At 42.1% G+C, this 18,358-nt stretch overlaps 1 protein-coding gene across 1 annotated transcript in view; it reads left to right on the plus strand.

Moving 5' to 3' along the window:
* Nucleotides 1–18,358, plus strand: part of OBSCN (obscurin, cytoskeletal calmodulin and titin-interacting RhoGEF) — a 139,994-nt gene that overhangs the window by 96,824 nt on the left and 24,812 nt on the right. Inside the window, exons 57-74 of the mRNA XM_088154839.1 lie at nt 2,350–2,622; nt 3,952–4,224; nt 6,287–6,574; nt 8,003–8,275; nt 9,233–10,588; nt 11,139–11,417; nt 11,800–11,878; nt 12,244–12,362; nt 13,218–13,415; nt 13,808–13,840; nt 13,929–14,027; nt 14,471–14,689; nt 15,522–15,588; nt 15,702–15,721; nt 16,025–16,153; nt 16,876–17,015; nt 17,392–17,592; nt 17,932–18,014. Coding sequence (XP_088010965.1) covers nt 2,350–2,622; nt 3,952–4,224; nt 6,287–6,574; nt 8,003–8,275; nt 9,233–10,588; nt 11,139–11,417; nt 11,800–11,878; nt 12,244–12,362; nt 13,218–13,415; nt 13,808–13,840; nt 13,929–14,027; nt 14,471–14,689; nt 15,522–15,588; nt 15,702–15,721; nt 16,025–16,153; nt 16,876–17,015; nt 17,392–17,592; nt 17,932–18,014 — 4,129 coding nt within the window. The remainder of the gene's footprint in view (nt 1–2,349; nt 2,623–3,951; nt 4,225–6,286; nt 6,575–8,002; nt 8,276–9,232; nt 10,589–11,138; nt 11,418–11,799; nt 11,879–12,243; nt 12,363–13,217; nt 13,416–13,807; nt 13,841–13,928; nt 14,028–14,470; nt 14,690–15,521; nt 15,589–15,701; nt 15,722–16,024; nt 16,154–16,875; nt 17,016–17,391; nt 17,593–17,931; nt 18,015–18,358) is intronic.

Raw genomic sequence — 18,358 nt, forward strand, 5'->3', positions numbered from 1 at the left:
CCCACGGTCCCAGAAGACACTGGCATCTATTCTTGTGAAGCTGAAGGCATTAAAGTGATGGCTACACTTGATGTTCAAGGTGAGGTCTTCCAGCCAGAGAGGAAGACTACCATGGGTTCCAAATAAAATAGGGAGAAAAATCATGGCAAGGCTTTGCAATAGGGGACACATCAGATACCTGCTCTTGGTGCTCACTCCAGTACTGAAAATGAGGATAAAAATAGTTGGGGGATAATGGGACTTGGATGTGGAACTGCAGCATAATCTTATTTCTAATTAGCACTCACTCATTACACCACTTAGCCATCCCACCTCTTGTGCAGTGAGCTGGATCATTGCTGTGGTGGGATGTGTCCTGCTGAATTGTTGTAAAATCACAGGGGTATTGTTGGTCCAAAAGAATAACATTAGTATTGTTTTGCTGTTAACAAGCACTTTTTACAGCGTGACATAAAACCAGTAACTAATGGATAGTGTGAAATTCCATTTTATTTTGCTGAGTAAATGAGTTTGGTAATTTACCTACTTCAAATAATGATCCCTCAGGAATTACCTCCTCACTCAGCACTCACATTTGTGGAGACCCTGGGAAACAATATATACAAAAATTAACATAAAGTTAGGATTTTACATGGAAATTTTTTTTTTTTTTTTTTTTTTTTTTTGCTGTATATGGAATTCCTGGGTTTGGTTACCAAGTGAATTGGTGTGATCAGCAACAGCAGGTTCTGATTTCTGGATATTTGTGGCTATTTTGCCTTCTTGCTTAACTGGAGTTGGTTGTTAGTGCAGAAGAACAGGGTGTTATTTATTATAATGTTTTCTACATTGATAAGCACTTTGCATTGTAGGGTTTTAAAAAGATTTTAATTAACATAATCTAAAAGCATCCCAGAGGAGGTAGGGTTAGCAATTGGCTGCTTTCCATAATTAGGGAAAACCAGCATGTCCAAAGTACACAGATAAACAATTTGGGTTGTTTTAATAAAAATTATACATTCTCCAAGAGAAGTCTGCAACCTCCTCATTGTTCTCCATAAATATGAATCTAAAGAAATTCAGAATATTTTTAGTATTACAGAAGCCCAGAATAGTTTGAGTTGGAAAAGACCTTGAAGATCATGTAGTTCCAGTCCCCTGCCATGGGCAGGGACACCTTCCACTATCCCAGGCTGCTCCAAGCCCTGTCCAACCTGGCCTTGGACACTTCCAGGGATGGAGAGTCCACACACAACATCTCTGGGCACCTTGTAATTAGTAATAAGTTAATATATATCTAGTAGCTTGTGCTTTTTGGTATGTTTGTTTGGTTTTACCATTAAATAAATTGCTGTTTAGAAGCTTTTTAACTTTTTTTTTTTTTTTTTTTTTTTTTTGTCTGAGCATGGTTCCAGATGATCTGTAGAGAGCTAAACAGGGATGTCTTGGGGTCTTGGTTTATAACACATGTCATGCTGACCATTTTATGGCATTTGTGTAAACTGTATTTACTTAACCATGTGTCCCCACCCTTGTGCATGTCATTTGTCCCTGTAGCAACATGAATTATACCCACATGCACCAGGCCACAATTAATTTGACATTGAGCTAATTGTTTCTGTCCAGGTGCCAGCTGATGCATGACTGGAATGTGGAGGTTTGTGCATGTTTCTGACCCCACAACTCACCACACAGCATGGGAAAATAAACCTAAATGTCACAGAGCTTTTATAATCATTCAGAAATTGACTATTCAAAGTAATCTTGATAGAGATTTGGACTTTCTGTGTGTTTCCTAGAGGCAGAATTATCTCAGATAATCGTCACTGTAGCTTTGCCAGCCATAATATTCTCTTACATTTGCTTTGCAAGAAAAGTAATAAGATCTTACCATGAGCTGTCAGTGGATTCACATTTCCCCCAGTCATGATGATAATTGTGCTGTCTGAGAGATCTTTGAGAAATGTTTCCTGTCATAGGACAAAAGGAATTTGGTTACACTTTATATTCCTGAGCTATGCCTTCCTGTTGACTGTTGGCCTGATTCATACAAACATGACCATTTCTTTATTAAAAAAAAAAAACCAACATGTTTTTGGAGGAAATTTGGGTGAAATGGTAGAGGTTCTAGATGAAATGCTGGAGGTTCTAGAGGTTTATCATTACTTTTACACTGTCTTCAAATCCTTTTGTTACAATATTTTGTTAGAGCGCTGTTGCAATCAGCAATTAAACCAACAAGCACAGTTTAATCACATTTTTCCATCAGCTTTGCAGCAGTGGGAATCATCCAGTGCTCTGAGGCTTGCTAATAATCAGAGATATATGGCCAAATAATTAATAATAATGTAAATTATCCTTCTTTTCTAGCCAAGAACAGCATTGTCCAGGGCTTGGAGAACGTGGAGGCTGTGGAGGGAGGGGAAGCCCTGTTCGAGTGTTACCTCTCCAAGCCTGAGACCTACAATTACAACTGGCTGATTGATGATGAACCTGCCAAAACCACAGAAAACACTGAGATGGTTTACTTTGAAAATGGACTCAGGCATATCCTGCTGCTGAAGAATTTAACTCCCCAGGACAGCTGCAGGGTGACTTTCATGTGCAGTGATGCAGTGACCTCAGCCTTCCTCACAGTGAAAGGTAACTCTAGTGCTGGGGCAGGGCAAGACTTCAATTTCTGGTTGGAAAGGGGAAAGAAACCAGGCAAATATGACAAGGTGCATTTGTTGTTTGTCTCTTACCTAAATGTTCTTCTCACACAATAAACCATAGAATCATTCAGGTTGGGAAAGATCTACCCAACTCTGCCAAGCCCACCACTAACCCACAGAATCCCAGAATGGTTTGGGTTGGGAGGGACCTTAAAGATCATCCAATGCCACCCCTGCCATGGGCAGGGACACCTTCCAATGTCCCAGGCTGCTCCAAGCCCTGTCCAACCTGGCCTTGGACACTTCAGAGATCCAGGGGTAGCCACAGCTTCTCTGGGCTCCCTGTTCCAGGGCCTCCCCACTCTCACAGGGAACAATTTCTTCCTTAATATCTTATGTAAATCTATTCTCTGTCCCTCTGAATACATTACTTCTTGTCCTGTCACTTCATGCAAAAAGTCCCTCTCCATCTTTCTTGTCAGCACCCTTCACATACTGGAAGGTACAAATTAGATCATCTCCAAGCCTTTTGTTTTCCCTGAAAAACAAAAATCTGAAAAAATCCGATTCTCTCACCCCTAAATGAATGATGCTTTACAATTTCATTATTCTCTTGTTCTGTGGGATGTGACACGGTTTGTAAGCAGCACCAGGTTTTAGTTTTGGGTGGTTTTTTTAGGTTTTAGTGCATTTGCATACAGAAGTCAACTGTCCAATTAATAGCCTCAAATCATGAGTTTCATCCTCCTTGCTTGTTTGTCCACCTTCCTCCTCACATTGTTTATACTTAGGACCTGAAGTTTGAAGAGCTTGTCCTTGAGTCTCCAGCTGGAATAGGAACTGTTTTGTCTTCACCACCCTGTGAAAAGATCCTAGTAACCCATAATATAAAACTAAAAGCTGCACACCCAAGCAGAATAGAAAAACTTAAAACTTAAGGCATCAATTCCCAACCCCCTTTTTTTTTTCCTTCTCCTATTACTGGAGACCCCAATGGGGCCCAGAACCCCTTTCTGTACAAGAAAGTGAGAGTACAAAAGCAGAGATCAGTCCCCACTTATGGATTAGATGGGGCTTGGTGCAACCTGGTCTGGCAGAAGGTGTCCCTGCCCAAGGCAAGGGTGCAACAAGATGAGCTTTAAAGTCTCTCCCAAACCATTCTGTGACTCTAAACCTTCTGCTCTGGCAGTATACATAAACCTTTTAATGATCTCCTTGGTCTCCAAGGCCTGGCTGTTCAGAGATTCAGCACAAATATTCACAAAATCTCTTGATTGTTTCTGTAACTGAGGGCTTGATCACTGGTTTTAATCTACAGGGTGGCGCCTGCAGTTCTTGCAGCCCCTCACGGATGTGGAAGTGTCCCTGGGGGAAAAAGCAACATTTAGCTGTGTGCTGAGTGAAGCTGTGCCAGTTAATGAAGTGGCCTGGTACAGTAATGACACAGAGATCCAGTCAGGTGAGGACTGGGAGGTACAAGCAGATGGAAACAAATACAAACTTATTCTGAAAAAAGCCCAGCTGCATCATTCTGGAGAGGTGACCTTTGCTTCCAGGGAGGCCATTTCATCAGCCAAGCTTTCTGTGATAGGTAAGTGTGTGTTGGTCCAGACAGGGGCACTCAAAATCTCAAACTTTGGTATTGAGCTACAACATTGAATTTCTCAAATTTCATGCTGATTCTTTCCACTTGGTGTCACATGTCCCAAAATAGTGTTCTTAGGCTGAGAAGATACTACTGGCAACTTGTTCTTTGACCAGCAGTAATCCACCTCATCAGAAGAAAAATGTACCAGGCTAATGATGGTAGAGATGCTTCCCAACTCTCTTTAGCTGCAGACTTTTGTTAAATGTAACGTAAACTCTAACAAAAATCAGAATTCTCAGAGTTCAACTTCATTCTCGTCAAATGTGGACACAGGAGGGAGCTGAGCTAGAGCAGAAATTGTCCAGTACAGCAGAGGAATCTTTGAAATCTGCTAATCAGCTCAGGTGCAGGGCAACAACTTTTCCAGATTAATGTGTAGCATATTAAAATCTTCAAGTGGGGGATGCCCATGAAGCACACACCTCCTGCTTCAGAGACACAAGAGTCAATAATTAAGTAGGGAAAATGATAATTCCCTAATTCCCTGGTGGAGCAGGCTGTATAATGACATGTCAGTGTCCATTTCAGCACCCAGGATTTGGCTCCTTCCCATAGTAGGACAAATGGGTCACACTGAAGTGTCACACAGCACCATCCCAATGATGGTTATGAGATAATTAAATGTATTTTAGCTGTAGCTGAGATGTTAAAGAGTCACTGATGGACCATCTATATTTAAATGACTACAGGCAGTCTCTGTCTAATGATTTCTGAGATTAAAGGATCTTACACATTCCAGTCACTTCCACCACAATTAAAAAGAAAAAAGTTTGATGGATTTAAATGAGCTTTTTTTAAAATTTTGGGTACTTATATTTAATGAACTTCAAAATAAAAATGCAATACTCCTGTTGATAGATTTTTCTGTATGAAATTTGTCTGACAACAAAGAAAAGATTTTATGTTGTTCTTGTGGTGTCTAGAGTTAAAGAAATGCCTGTTGACCATATTTGCCTTTAATTCTTTGGATTGGTATATCATGGTAGGTCATTTACATCGTAAATGTCTTGAACTCAAGACTGAAAGAATTATTTCTGACTTTAAGACCAAAGTGTAATGTAAGCAAGGAACATTTTCCAGTGTACTGAGTGTAGGGATTGGGATTAGGTGATCCTCAAGGTCCCAACCCAAACCATTCTATGATCATGGACAGCAGGACTCCAGACCATTCCCATAACATATTATTTATTTGTTTTTGCCTGATGCTGTGACATCTATTGCAATTACACAGAAGCGGAGTGACTTGTTATTAAAATATTTCAGTTATTCTTTAGTCCCATAATAAATTGATTTCATTTAAGGCCAGGCCTAAAATAAACACAATCAAGGCTCAAACGTGCTTGAAATTTTCAGTTAAATTCCTTAATAATATGGACTGTGTAAGGTTATCTTTATTTTGAGTTTGATGGGACAAAGGCAATACACGACGTTAATTATGCAAGATGAGAGTTGGAAAATGAATGTTTGCCATTGGCAGCACAGTTCAGGGCAGACAAGGATAAATCAGGGGTGCACAGGTATTATGATCATGACTTTATGATGGCTTTACACTCAGTTTTACAACAAGGAGAATACTCAGTCCATTGCATTTGCTTTCTCACAGCTTGTAGAAGGCTTTTGGGAGTTTTAGGATGAAGAAGGTTTTTGGGTGTTTTAGGATGAAGAAGGCCCTTAGGTGTTTTAGGATGAAGAAGGCTTTGGGTTGTTTTAGGATGAAGAAGGCTTTGGGTTGTTTTAGGATGAAGAAGGCTCTTGGATGTTTTAGGATGAAGAAGGCTTTGGGGTGTTTTAGGATGAAGAAGGCTTTGGGGTGTTTTAGGATGAAGAAGGCTCTTGGGTGTTTTAGGATGAAGAAGGCTTTGGGGTGTTTTAGGATGAAGAAGGCTTTGGGGTGTTTTAGGATGAAGAAGGCTCTTGGGAGTTTTAGGATGAAGGGTTTTGGGTGTTTTAGGATGAAGTGTTGCTGCTCACATCATACATCACAGGACCTCTGTTGTGCCCCCAGCCCTCCCTGAGCCACCTGAAGAGCCACAAGTCCTAAGGCAGAGCAGCCACTCTGTCACTCTGTCTTGGCACAAGCCACTGGGTGACGGCGGCCAGGACATCCTGGGCTACAAGGTGGAGAGGAAAATCCTGGGAGTTGGCTGGGAATCCTGCAGTGAGGGCCTGATCCAGAACACAGAGCTCACCGTGGATGGGCTGGCCCCAGGGGAACCCTACAGATTCCGAGTGTCGGCCGTAAATGCAGCTGGGGCCAGCGAGGCGGTGCACTTCCCCCAGATGGTGAAGTTAGGTGAGGATGGACACACGCCCCAGGGAGGACTGCAAGTCCTGCAGACCCTACATTTTGCATGGCATGCCTGCTTCACCCACTCCAGGCATCTCCCAGTGCAATATCTTTCAGTGCTTGGCTGCCAACACAATAGAGGAGGAAGAGCTTGGGATAAAAAAAAAAAAAAAAAAAAGGCGTTCTGGGCTGCTGTGAAGAAAACCTGCTGTGTTTTTAGCACTCAGCACTGATTTCCTCCAAACTGCATCCAGCTGTCTTGCAGGCTGCACTGCATCATCCATGGGTCTCTGGAACTGCATCCATGTGTTGGTCAGTCACCATGAGTGGAGTTAGGATGGAATGAGTGAAAAAGGGCATGCTGGAATGTGTTTGGGGTAACCAAGACCATGACTGTGGGTAGGGAAGTGTTGTCTTCTTCACCCATCTTTCTCTTTGTTTATGCTTTTTATGCGTCTTTTTCAAGAATCCCCACAAAGAAATGCTGGAGGACACAGTTCCTTTGCTGTGTGATGGTGAAACTTTGGAAGCTACAGTGGGATGGGGAGTCTCTCTCTGTCTTTCTTCTCTTGTAACTCTTTCTCTTGTGTCACTCATCTAAATTCCTCAAAATGAGTATAAAGATAAAAAAATACTCTTTTGCTTAAGGTTCAGGCATACAATGACTTTTTTTTTCAAAAATAACTGCTGCCAGTGCTGGACCCTGATGACTCTGCACACGCTGACTTTGTCAACAACAATTGGGCAATAATCCCCTCACCCTGATGAAATGTGCAGAGAAGAGGGCAACCTTGAGGGATGTGCTGCTTCTGGGAACCCAGCACTGTCTTTTACATCCCAGTCAACATCTCTGGGTTTAATGTGTTTTTCTTCAAGTTATCATGGTTGTGCAAACAGCATTCTGTTGGTAGACTTCTTTCCAAAGTAAAGAAGATGCAGAGAATTTTTGGTTTTGAATTCTTTATGCTTTTTGATAATTTTTACTCTAAGGTAGCAAAAATATATATATATTTTTTTTTTTATTTCAAGGCAGAGATGAATGCTGCTTTGAAAAATCTCTTTTAATTCTATTTATTCCCTTCAAGACATTTAAGATGTAGAAATCTGTAGAACTTTTATACTGATGATGGGTAAATGAAGACCAGCAAACAAACACAGGAATGTGGAAAATGCAACCACTTCTGCATGTATATGTTTAGATGGAGCTGGTTTAAGCACTGGGAGAGCTTGGAAAGTTGTTTTTGATATTATCTTTGGAAGTGCACACGTTGGATGCTGCCAGTCTTTTCTTGTTTTTTTCCTTTGGTTGTCTACAACAGCTGAAAAATCTGTTAATGATGGATGAGCTGCTCGTTTATTTTACGGAGTGTAGTGCCTTAAAGCCAGATGATAATTTGTTCTTTGTGTTAATTCACTTTATTTTTGTAATTGCAGAGCCTCCAGTTACAGTCACCCAACCTCTGGTGGGAGGATCAGTCTCGGAAGGAGGGGTGGCTCGCCTGGAGTGCACATTATCAAGTAAAACTGAGGAGAAAGTGACTTGGTTCAAGGGAAAAGAACAAATAAAAGCTGGAGGGAGATACGAGATCCTCTCTGATGGAGCAAAGCAGATCCTCATTATCCGTGGATTTAAAGCTGAGGATCAGGACAGCTACACCTGCATGGCTTCTCCAGAAGTCAAATCTGTTGCCAGCCTGTGTCTTGAGGGTATGGAATGTGCATTGCTGGGGTGTTAAATCAGGTCTGGTAGGGACATCCAGGGGCATCTCCACAGCTTGGACTGGAATTCATTTTCTTTTACAAGCTATGATAACAATCCACAAGGAATTGTTATTTTCCTGTTTGGCATTGCCCAGTATGTTCCTGCATTCCGAATAGTTTTGAGTTGCTCAGATTGGAGTTTCTGGAGACAGATATTTAAGTTGTGACAGTATTGTCTCTTTGGTGCCTTTTAAAATGCTTTGGGGTATTCTGTGGATGTCTCAGACAACCTGGAGCATCTCAAAAGGGACTGGGCAATGTGTAGAAGCATGTGAATGTGACTCGGGCACATCCAGCCAAGCAGGTGAGATGGGAGTCTCAGCTCCCAGCACAGACAGGAAAGCCCTGGGAGATAGGATGAACTTTCCAGGCTCCACTGTCAGTCTTAACAACCAGTTCACCAACTGCAACATTAAAAAGGGCAGAAATCTTTTTATTGGGTTCAAATGTGCAAGGAATTAAAAATAAAAAAAATTAAAAGTTGTTTGGTGAAGTTTTAAGTGCATGTGTAGAATCACAGGATTGCTGAGGTTGGACAGACCTTCTGAAGATGGTGTGGTCCATCCTCCTCCTCAAAGAGTGGTCAGCTAGGACAAGTTCACCAAGATCAGATTCAGTTTTATCAACTTCCCAGAGAGGGTGTGACGTCTCCTTCTCTGGAGATATTCAAAATCCATCTGGACGCTGAATAAAATGATCTAGGGGACTGAGCTTGAGCAGGGAGGTTGGACTAGATGATATCTAGTGGTCCTTTCCAACCTTCCCCATCCTGTAAATTCCCATTTTGTTCTCAGTATGGTGCTTAGTTAAATTCCACTGAGACTCTCCTGTAGAACATTTCCATGTGCCTTCTCAAAACTCACTTTTTGATATTTAACTTCTCATCTGATTAATTCCCTGCAGTTCCCACGGTGTCGATGCTGAAGGAGATTGCCAGGGAAGCTCCCCCTGCCAGCCGGGCTGAAGAGCTGGTGGATGGACACATCCAGCCCAGCCTGCCCCCCGAAGCTGCCCAGGAGGGAGATCTTCACCTCCTCTGGGAAGCCCTGGCCAAGAAACGCCGTATGAGCCGCGAGCCCACCTTGGATTCCATCAGCGAGGTGCCTGAGGAGGAGGAGAAGCTTCAGAAGCTGAGGAAGGAGGAAGCAGAGATGTCTCACTACTACTCGGAGGAGTACTCCACGTGTGACGAGCTGGCCAGGACAGGAGAGGCAGATTTGTCTTTCACAAGCTCTGATGATGAGTCTAGAGCTGGGACTCCTTCCCTAGTAAACTACCTCAAGAAAGCTGGCAAGAAGACCATCAGTGTTACCAGCAAGGTTCAGTCTAGCTCCACAGGAAAATTATGGAAACAGTGGGAAACATCCACAGTGGAGACCACTGTGGCCACCACAGCTGCTCAGCCAGCTGAAACAGAGCTGCCAGATTTAGATGACCCCTCCATGAACAAGGCGGCTGTGAAGATCCAAGCTGCTTTCAAAGGCTACAAAGTCAGAAAAGAGATCAAGCAACAAGAGTGCCCCGTGTTTACTGAGACCTTCAAAGACTTCTCTGGAGAGCCTGGGAGCACCCTGCACCTGGAGTGTGTGGCCCACAGCAAAACTGACATGAACGTGCGGTGGCTGAAAGACGGGAAGGAGCTGTCGGACGGTCGCTACTACCACATCGACAGCTACAGCGATGGCACCTGCTCCCTGATTATCGCGGGCCTGGACAGGAAGGACGCGGGGAAATACACCTGTGAGGCGTCCAATAAGTTTGGCAAGGTCTCCCACAGCGCTAAGGTGGTGGTTGGCACTCAGGAGCCTCCAGTTCTTGCCAAGGACAAGCGGAGTAAGCAGAGCACTGACAGCGAGACGGAGAGCTCGTCCGGCAGCGAGCTGGACGATGCCTTCCGAAAAGCAGGGAGGAGACTCCACAGGCTCTTCAGGGCCAAGATCTCCACGGAGATCTCTGATGTGGAGGAAGAGCTCTTTGTCAGCGCAGACGAAGGGGACATCGATGTGGTTGACCACCAGACGTACCGTGAGGATGACCAGTACATCTACATCAAGTTTGAAGTCATGTCTGAGGCCAAGACGGCCGCCACGCGGTTCAGAGAGATGTTTGGTGCTCTGGGAATTCCCGTGGAGATCGACATCTTGGAGCAAGGCCCCAAAAAAATCGAATTGCGCATTGGGAAGGCATCACCTCCCACCCTTGGGAAGTTTGCACCTCCAGTAGCGAGACCTCCACCACCTCTGCTGACTTCTGACACAGGTAGGGAGAGCAAACCTCGTTTATTCCTTGGAAAGACAGTGGGAACAGGTCACAATATCATTTTTTCACTCTCAGGCAACTTAATTTTTTTTTAATTTGGTGCAGATATTTTTATGAAAGCTTTGTGCTTTTAGAAAAAATAATGACTTTTTAATTCTTTTTCATTTTGAGGGAGAGGAGGCACATTGGTGATGCACTGACATCTATGAAGCCCCTTTTCATGGTAGAAATGTCACCTATGACAATGTGATCATAAATACTATGATTATTGTACTTTAATGAATTGTATATGGTTTAGAATGGTTCTGAGGGAGAGATGACATTTTGGCAAGGAGAGGAGCAGGGACAATATATAGTTGGCAGCTGTGGTATTGCTGTGCTGATGGAATATCTTCATAGTGCTAGGGAGTTTCTTGACTCTTTTCTAGAGAAAAGATATTACTGTGCAATTAAAAAACTGCAAACCAGAAGTCTGGCTAGCAGGAGCCTAAAACATACCTTTAGATAAAACCAAACTTTTCTTTCTTCTCTCCAACCACCCCAACTTTAGCCCCCATGTTCATGACCGAGCTCCAAAACCAGGAGGTCCAGGATGGGTACCCAGTGAGCTTTGACTGCATCGTCATTGGCAAACCCCTGCCCACGGTTCGCTGGTTCAAGGATGGCAAAGCCATTGAAGAAGACGATCACTACATGATCAATGAGGACCAGGAAGGGTGTCACCAGCTGATCATCACTGCTGTGGTGCCCACGGACATGGGTGTCTACCGCTGCCTCGCCGAGAACAACATGGGGGTGGCTTCAACCAAGGCTGAGCTTCGTGTGGACTGTAAGTCTCAAAATCACCGTAGAAAAAACAAGCAAAGTAGCTCTGCTGAGACCTGGTTAATTTATTTCCATCCCCCCACCAAGGAAAGCACAATTTACATTTTAAATAAAAATGTTTTGGCCACTAAATTTTCGCTTGCGAACCTCCCGGGTTCAGCTGGGTTTTGCCAGCTCCAAGGCAAGGTTCAGAGCAAAGCTTTTGGGGTGAACAGATGTGTTTGCCATAATCCAGGGACGTGTGGGATCCTGCTGCAGTACAATATAAAATCCACCTGCCAGTCATTCAAATTAGTAAGGGAACTAGAATCAGTAAGAACTATTTAAGCAAGAAAAATAGTCTCAAAGCTCAGATTATTCAACACCTATGTTTTTCCATTTAACAGTGACCAGCACAGACTATGAGACAGCAGCAGATGCAACAGAGACATCATCTTACTACAGTGCCAAGGAATATATTTCAAGGTAAAATATGGAACTCTGGCTCTAACCTGTGACTCAGTGAGATCAATCTGTGTATTTATGTCAGGGCTGGGTTTGCTGTGTCAAGCAGGGCCAGGTTAATGCCATAAAGGAGCATCCAGCCCAGCTGAGATGCAATAACTGCAACAGGTGCACATTTGTCATGGGCAGACTTGCTCTGGAGCCTTCAGGTAATCTGAGGTATTTCCTCAAGGAATCACTCTGTTACTTTTAATGTCACATGGTGCTGAGCCTGTTCTCAGGATGCCAAAGCCCACAGACCTAATTTATGTAAAATAGCTAATTCTGATCCCAAACTCTTACCTGGTGTCCTGATTTTCTTCTTTCTAATTCCAATTGCTGCTCAGCCGAGAACAGGAAGAATCCACAACTGAGGAGGAGCAGCTGCCCCAGATCTTTGATGAGCTTCATGATATTCATGTGGCGCCTGGAGCATCACTGGCTAAATTTCACCTGAAGGTGAAAGGTGAGTGGATCCCACGGTATTGTCAATTTTCCAGGTCTGATATCAGTGCTGGACAAGGTTTTCCAAGGTGCTTATCTGCTGAGCACCTTGCACCACTTTTGCACAAATGTGTTCATGGTGCTGAACAGGGACTGTTGGAGAAGACTCAGGCAGATTAAGTGCTTATTTTGTGTCCATATATCCAGGCATAATGACAGGCACGTGCTTCTAAAAACTGAGTTCTGGATTTCTCTGAGCACAGGAGCAATAAGGAATAATAATCTTGACATTATTATTACCACTAATAATAACAACTATCATTATGTATTACATATATTTATATAATATAAATAACTACATCTAATAGAACGTATTAATCATAAGAAAATAATAATATTAATAAAAATAAGGTCAGTCTCCTTCATTCTCTTCAATAAATGGAGCAGTCCTGGGCTTGCCTTCCTCCATTAAGGGGTTTCTCCTACAACATAAATGCTGCAGAAACATCCCTCTGGTGTTGACTCTGGTAGGGAGAGGTAGGGATTTTCCTGTTTTCTCCTGTTGCTGCCTATAAGAATTATTAGAATGCATTTGACTTCAACATTTCTCCTTGTGAACCTCTCAAATCAGACCCAAGTGTTGTTTTTTCATGGCGTTTGCACATGCAGACAATATGGGGAGGGCCAGAAACTGAGGAGACAGGAAAGAATTTTAACAGATAAATCGAATTTAATGCATTTTTAAGCATTCCTAGTTGGTTAAACCCTTGAAACTGGAGCCCTATTAAACCCTTGAAACAGCAGAGGATCTGACAGTTTGGAGATGCTCCCAAATCAGTGTAATTTTGTTCTCTGTGTCTGTAACTGCTCCTCACAGGGTACCCTCAGCCTCGTCTCTACTGGTTCAAAAATGGGCAGCCCCTAAAGGCCTCGGATCGTATCCTCAAGACTGACAGGCAGGAATTCCACTCCCTGGAAATCCGTGATGTCACCAAAGCAGATGCCGGCCAGTACCTGATATTTGTCATCAACTCTGCTGGCTCTGCATACTCCTCAGCCAGGCTGGTAGTCAGAGGTGGGTATTGCTCTGGTTTGGGCTGTTCCAGAGGTTCTCACCATTTTGTGTAGTTATTTTTTACTGAGGGAAACCTCTCAAAATAACTCAGGTGGGGTGGGGAAGTCTGTAGGTAATAGATATGTGCTTGACTCTTGGTTCACCTATAAATTTATAAAATTAAGAAGATGATGATGATGCCACTTCTCTATGGTCTGACTGTTGTCTCATAAGCAGGTATTTTATTCTTGCCCATCCTCATTAACCTTAAAAGTTCATATCATTAAAACTTTGTGACTCTTACAAGCCACACAAATATTTCTGTGTAATAGCTCTTCAGGAGCTTTTTCCTGCAACTCATGGATTGACACTTATTTGCATTTGTCATGTTGTTTTTTCTCTTCGTGTTCCAGATCCTTATGAGAAAGAAGAGCCATCCAAAACAGGTGAGAGAAGCCACAGCAGGTGAGGACAGAAGCCCCAGGAATTTTTCAGTCTAAACTCACTGTGCTTCATCAATAATATTATTTCCAGATTCCCAAGAACAGCTGATACCACCAAGATTCCTTGAAAGATTTACAAATAAGAAAGTGAAAAAGGGCGCAAGCATCACATTATCTGTGAAAGTTGAAGGTGAGTGAGCAGATACCTCACCTCTCTGAATAACACTTGAAATGTGTAACTTCACAACACATTTTTCTCTTTCTGCCCCCAAGTCATTGTAACCTCATTTCCTGTATCTGAAGTTTGGGATTCTACTCCCAACTTACATTCCTTACAAAGACACTTCACACAACAGGATCTTATTTTCCTTCACCTCCATTTTCCTGGATGTAAAAATGGGGGTAATGACACTTTGTAGTATGATGCATGTTGACCATTAATTGGATGGTGATTGACAATTTTGGATTTATGGAAATATTTAATGTCTTTACGAGTGTGCTGTAAAATGGTTTATTCTCCTTTATTGCATATTATGCCTGTCATTGTTGGGAAAGTATCATAAAATGGATCATATTTTTAATGGAGGAACACAAACAAGAAGATTAAAGCTCCTTACACCAATTTTCTTTTAGGACATCCTCCACCAACAATCACTTGGATGAAAGAAGAATCTCGGGAAGACATCCTGTGGATCAAACCTGACACTCCTGGGTATAAACTTGCCAGTTCCAACATGCACCACAGCCTGATCCTGCTGGATGTCAAGAAGAAGTACAGTGGAGCTTACACGTGCATTGCCACCAACAAGGCTGGCCAGTCCATCTGCACTGCCAACCTGGAAGTTGCAGATGGTAAATCTTGGCTACAACACAAACATTTCCTCTTTATTTCCCTTTTATGCAGTGCCTAAGGGCAAAAAAAACCAAAACAAAACAAAAAAAAACCCCAAACAAACAAACAAACAAACAAAAAAACTAAAAAAACAACAACAAAAAAAAAACCCACAAAAAAAAAAAAAACACCCAGGTGTGACTATTAAGGAAATTATCCAATCACACCAGAAAAATGCATTTTCTCAAGAGCAGCTATGATTTTGCTTGTCTTGCAAATGGTTACACTCTTTACTTCTATAAGATTTTAGATTTCTGACTCTGTCTTTATTAACTGCAGCATCTTTTCTGCATAAACAGAAGGCAAGTCTTAGGAACAACCAAATTAAGCACAAATTTTAAAGAATAAAAGAAAGGCAATGTAAAGTAAGTGGGAAAAGTCACATTTTGAAAAATTATTTTGTGTGCTTCACTCTGGTGAGATATTTAGGATTGTATTAGAGTTATTTGATTTTTGTTGAGCTTTCCAACACCTCTTTTAATACAATAAGATGGGGGAATAGGGGCAGAGCTGTGAAGTATTCAATTTTTCTGTTATCCTGCCTTGCATCCCACATTTTTATTGTACCAAGAGCTGCAGGGGCATAACTTGAGCAGTGTGGAGAAATGGGGCAATTATATATTTTCCATGAACAGGGAGAGGAGGAAACCATTGCCATCACAGGACTGGGAATAGAGATTCCAGCAGTGCTCCCAGTAATCCGTGTCTAGAAAATGTGCCTGCATTAAATACCTAAAAAAGGACATTCTGTGCCTTCTGTCCCCTAATGATAAATGTCTCCCAACCTTGCAGTGAAAGAGGCTGAAGTCCTGACCCAGGAGCGTGTGATGGTGTCAGAAGCCATCATGACCACACTGGGGTAAGTGATTGGATGTGCAGGACAAGGGGGATGAGGAGAATGTTCCTCATTTAGTTCTCCTCACTGCCCATTTTATTGCAACTTTTAACTCTGCTTTATTTTCTTTTTTTCAGAACTATTCAGTCCTCTGAAGGTAAGAAGCTGTTTTTTCTCTCTTCTTCCTGTTCTCCTTATCTACAGCTGAGACTGTCAATGTATTTCATGTATCCACTTATTTTTGTCCAGTTTTCTTGAAATTGTCTGAAATGATGGAACCTTTCAGGACTGCTTGCTGTTCTAGAGTGAATTATTTGGATGAACTGAGAGCAAGCACAGTTTTAAAAACAGGAGAAGGGCAAAAAAATTAAACCTTCCTCCCACAGAAGCTTTTATTACTCAAAAAGAGATGAATTTTCACTGAGACTTCCAGCTTAATAACAAATTCTCTTTTTTCCAGGAGACCTTGAAGCTGGCAGAGAAGGTGTGCCCAAAAGCCCTATTTCATTAGCTGATGTTGGCTCAGAAGAGTTCTTCCAGAAACTCACCTCACGTATCTCAGAAATGGTATCTGCAAAAATAACTCAGGGTAAGGAATCTGGAAAACACAGTTTAATTACAGTAAAAAAAAAATAAATCTCATTTTTTAGGTGTTGTTGAATTATAAGTGAGACTTAAGGCTTTGAGACAGTCATTCTATACAAGTAAATAAACATTTGTCAATGCTTAGAGGTAAGAAATTTTAGTAGGTGTCCATCCAACCTGCACTTCTCAGTCCAGAATTTTGAACTAGGAAAAAAAGCCATCACAGTAAATTGTAAAAATAGAAGTATATTTTGCATATCTTAGGTATTTAGAGTTCCTCAGATACTCATCACTCCTAAATGAGAAAGCAATCCTGTTTTCTCTACTTCCCACATCTTCAAGTTTTAGCTCACAGCGGAATTTTAAAATCAAATTAAGGCCGAAAACCCTGAGCACAGCTGTGCAGTAATCCAATGATTTGTTGAGTTGAATAAAAAATTCTGGCTTTTGTCTGCCCTGATTATCCTGTAGAAAAAGTTTAACTTGGAGCAAAAATAGAGGCATTAACTCTCCAACAAATATTCTTGCAGTGCAGCAGCAACACATGCAGTAGACCTGCAACATCATGTATGAAAACATCCAAATTATTCATTTAATCCTAAATATCAATAAGAAATCACACTAAATATTACTGTGAATAATCTTCCTAAGAAAATTATGATAGATTTGGTTCACATTTAAATTGAGGATACTTATTTAACATCCTGCTCTTGCTCTGCTTTTCAGCCAAACTCCGAGTACCAGGTGCAGAAAGTGATGATGAGTCAAGAACTCCCTCTGCATCTCCTCGCCATGGGAGGTCCAGACCTTCATCCATTGCTCAGGAATCCTCCTCTGAATCTGAAGATGGGGATTCCAGAGGGGAGGTATGATATCTTTATGGGCAAGCTGGACACAAGGAGAAAACTGAACTTAGAATGACCAACCTACTATGGTGTAGGGATCTCCATCCTCTTTTGTGATGTAATTCAATTTTGTAGGTGTATTTAGCAGTTAAATGTTGTGTCTCTGATACAGAGCACAGAGAGAATCAAATTCTGATGCTCACCCTGTGATCCTGATCAGGTCAACATGGTCAAAACATACCCATGATTTGGCACCTCTTGCTTCCATGGCTGAACTTCAGAAAGTCAGAACTTGATTTTCTGTGGCCTTGGATAGAGTTGGCCAGAGGAATCTTGTTGGGCAGTTCTTTATGAAGGAAATGAAGAGCACAGAGTGACTGTAGTTTCGTGCCTGCAGATCTTTGATGTCTACATGGTCACTGCTGACTACGTGCCCGCGGCGCCGGACAAGGAGACCATCACCCTGAAGGAAGGACAATATGTGGAAGTCCTGGATTCAGCTCATCCTCTGAAATGGCTGGTCAGGACTAAACCCACGAAATCGAGTCCCTCTCGACAGGGTTGGGTGTCTCCAGCTTATCTGGACAAGAAATTAAAGGTGATTGATCATGTTTGGTTATTTCTCATTTAAAATTTATTGCTCCTGTTGCAGTTTAGAGCCATTCCTTTTGCAAGCAGTGATGGAGGAGGAGATTGTTGAAGGGGTCTGGAACAAGGTTGTACTTTTTCATGTTTTTAGACGATATTTCTGGTCTGTGCAGGGATTTCTGGGTTGGAAAGACCTAAAAACTCTCCAGTACAAGAGAAATTTCACATTGGTTTAGTAACTGTTGAACTAAACAAGACTGTGAACACATGAGAGATATTCCTCAGTAAGTATAGATAAAAGCACTGTCCACTTCCAAAAATTATTTTTATTTTTTTCCTAATATTGTAGTTGTCACCAGAGTGGGGAACAACAGAAATTCCAGAGTTTCCTGGAGAGTTTGTTTCTGAAGATGAATATAAAAGGAAGCTAAGGTGAGCTTGTGTTGTTTGGTATTTGCACCTTCAAATTTTCCTGCCTTTTGAACCACTTTTATTTTGTGATTGGTTTCAGTCTAGGAAAATTCCAGGCAATAGAGATCACAGAATCTTAGAATGGTTTGGGTTGGAAGGGACCTTAAATACCATCTAGTGTCAACAAGTCCCGTGGGCAGGGACACCTTCCACTGGCCACTTCCATCCATCCATGCATCCATCCATGCATCCATCCATCCATCCATCCATCCATCCATCCATCATCCATCCATCATCCATCCATCATCCATCCATCCATCCATCCATCATCCATCCATCATCCATCCATCATCCATCCATCCATC

This window comes from Sturnus vulgaris, chromosome 1, assembly GCF_052056855.1.
Source record: "Sturnus vulgaris isolate bStuVul1 chromosome 1, bStuVul1.hap1, whole genome shotgun sequence".
In the NCBI taxonomy this organism is placed as follows: Eukaryota; Metazoa; Chordata; class Aves; order Passeriformes; family Sturnidae; genus Sturnus; species Sturnus vulgaris.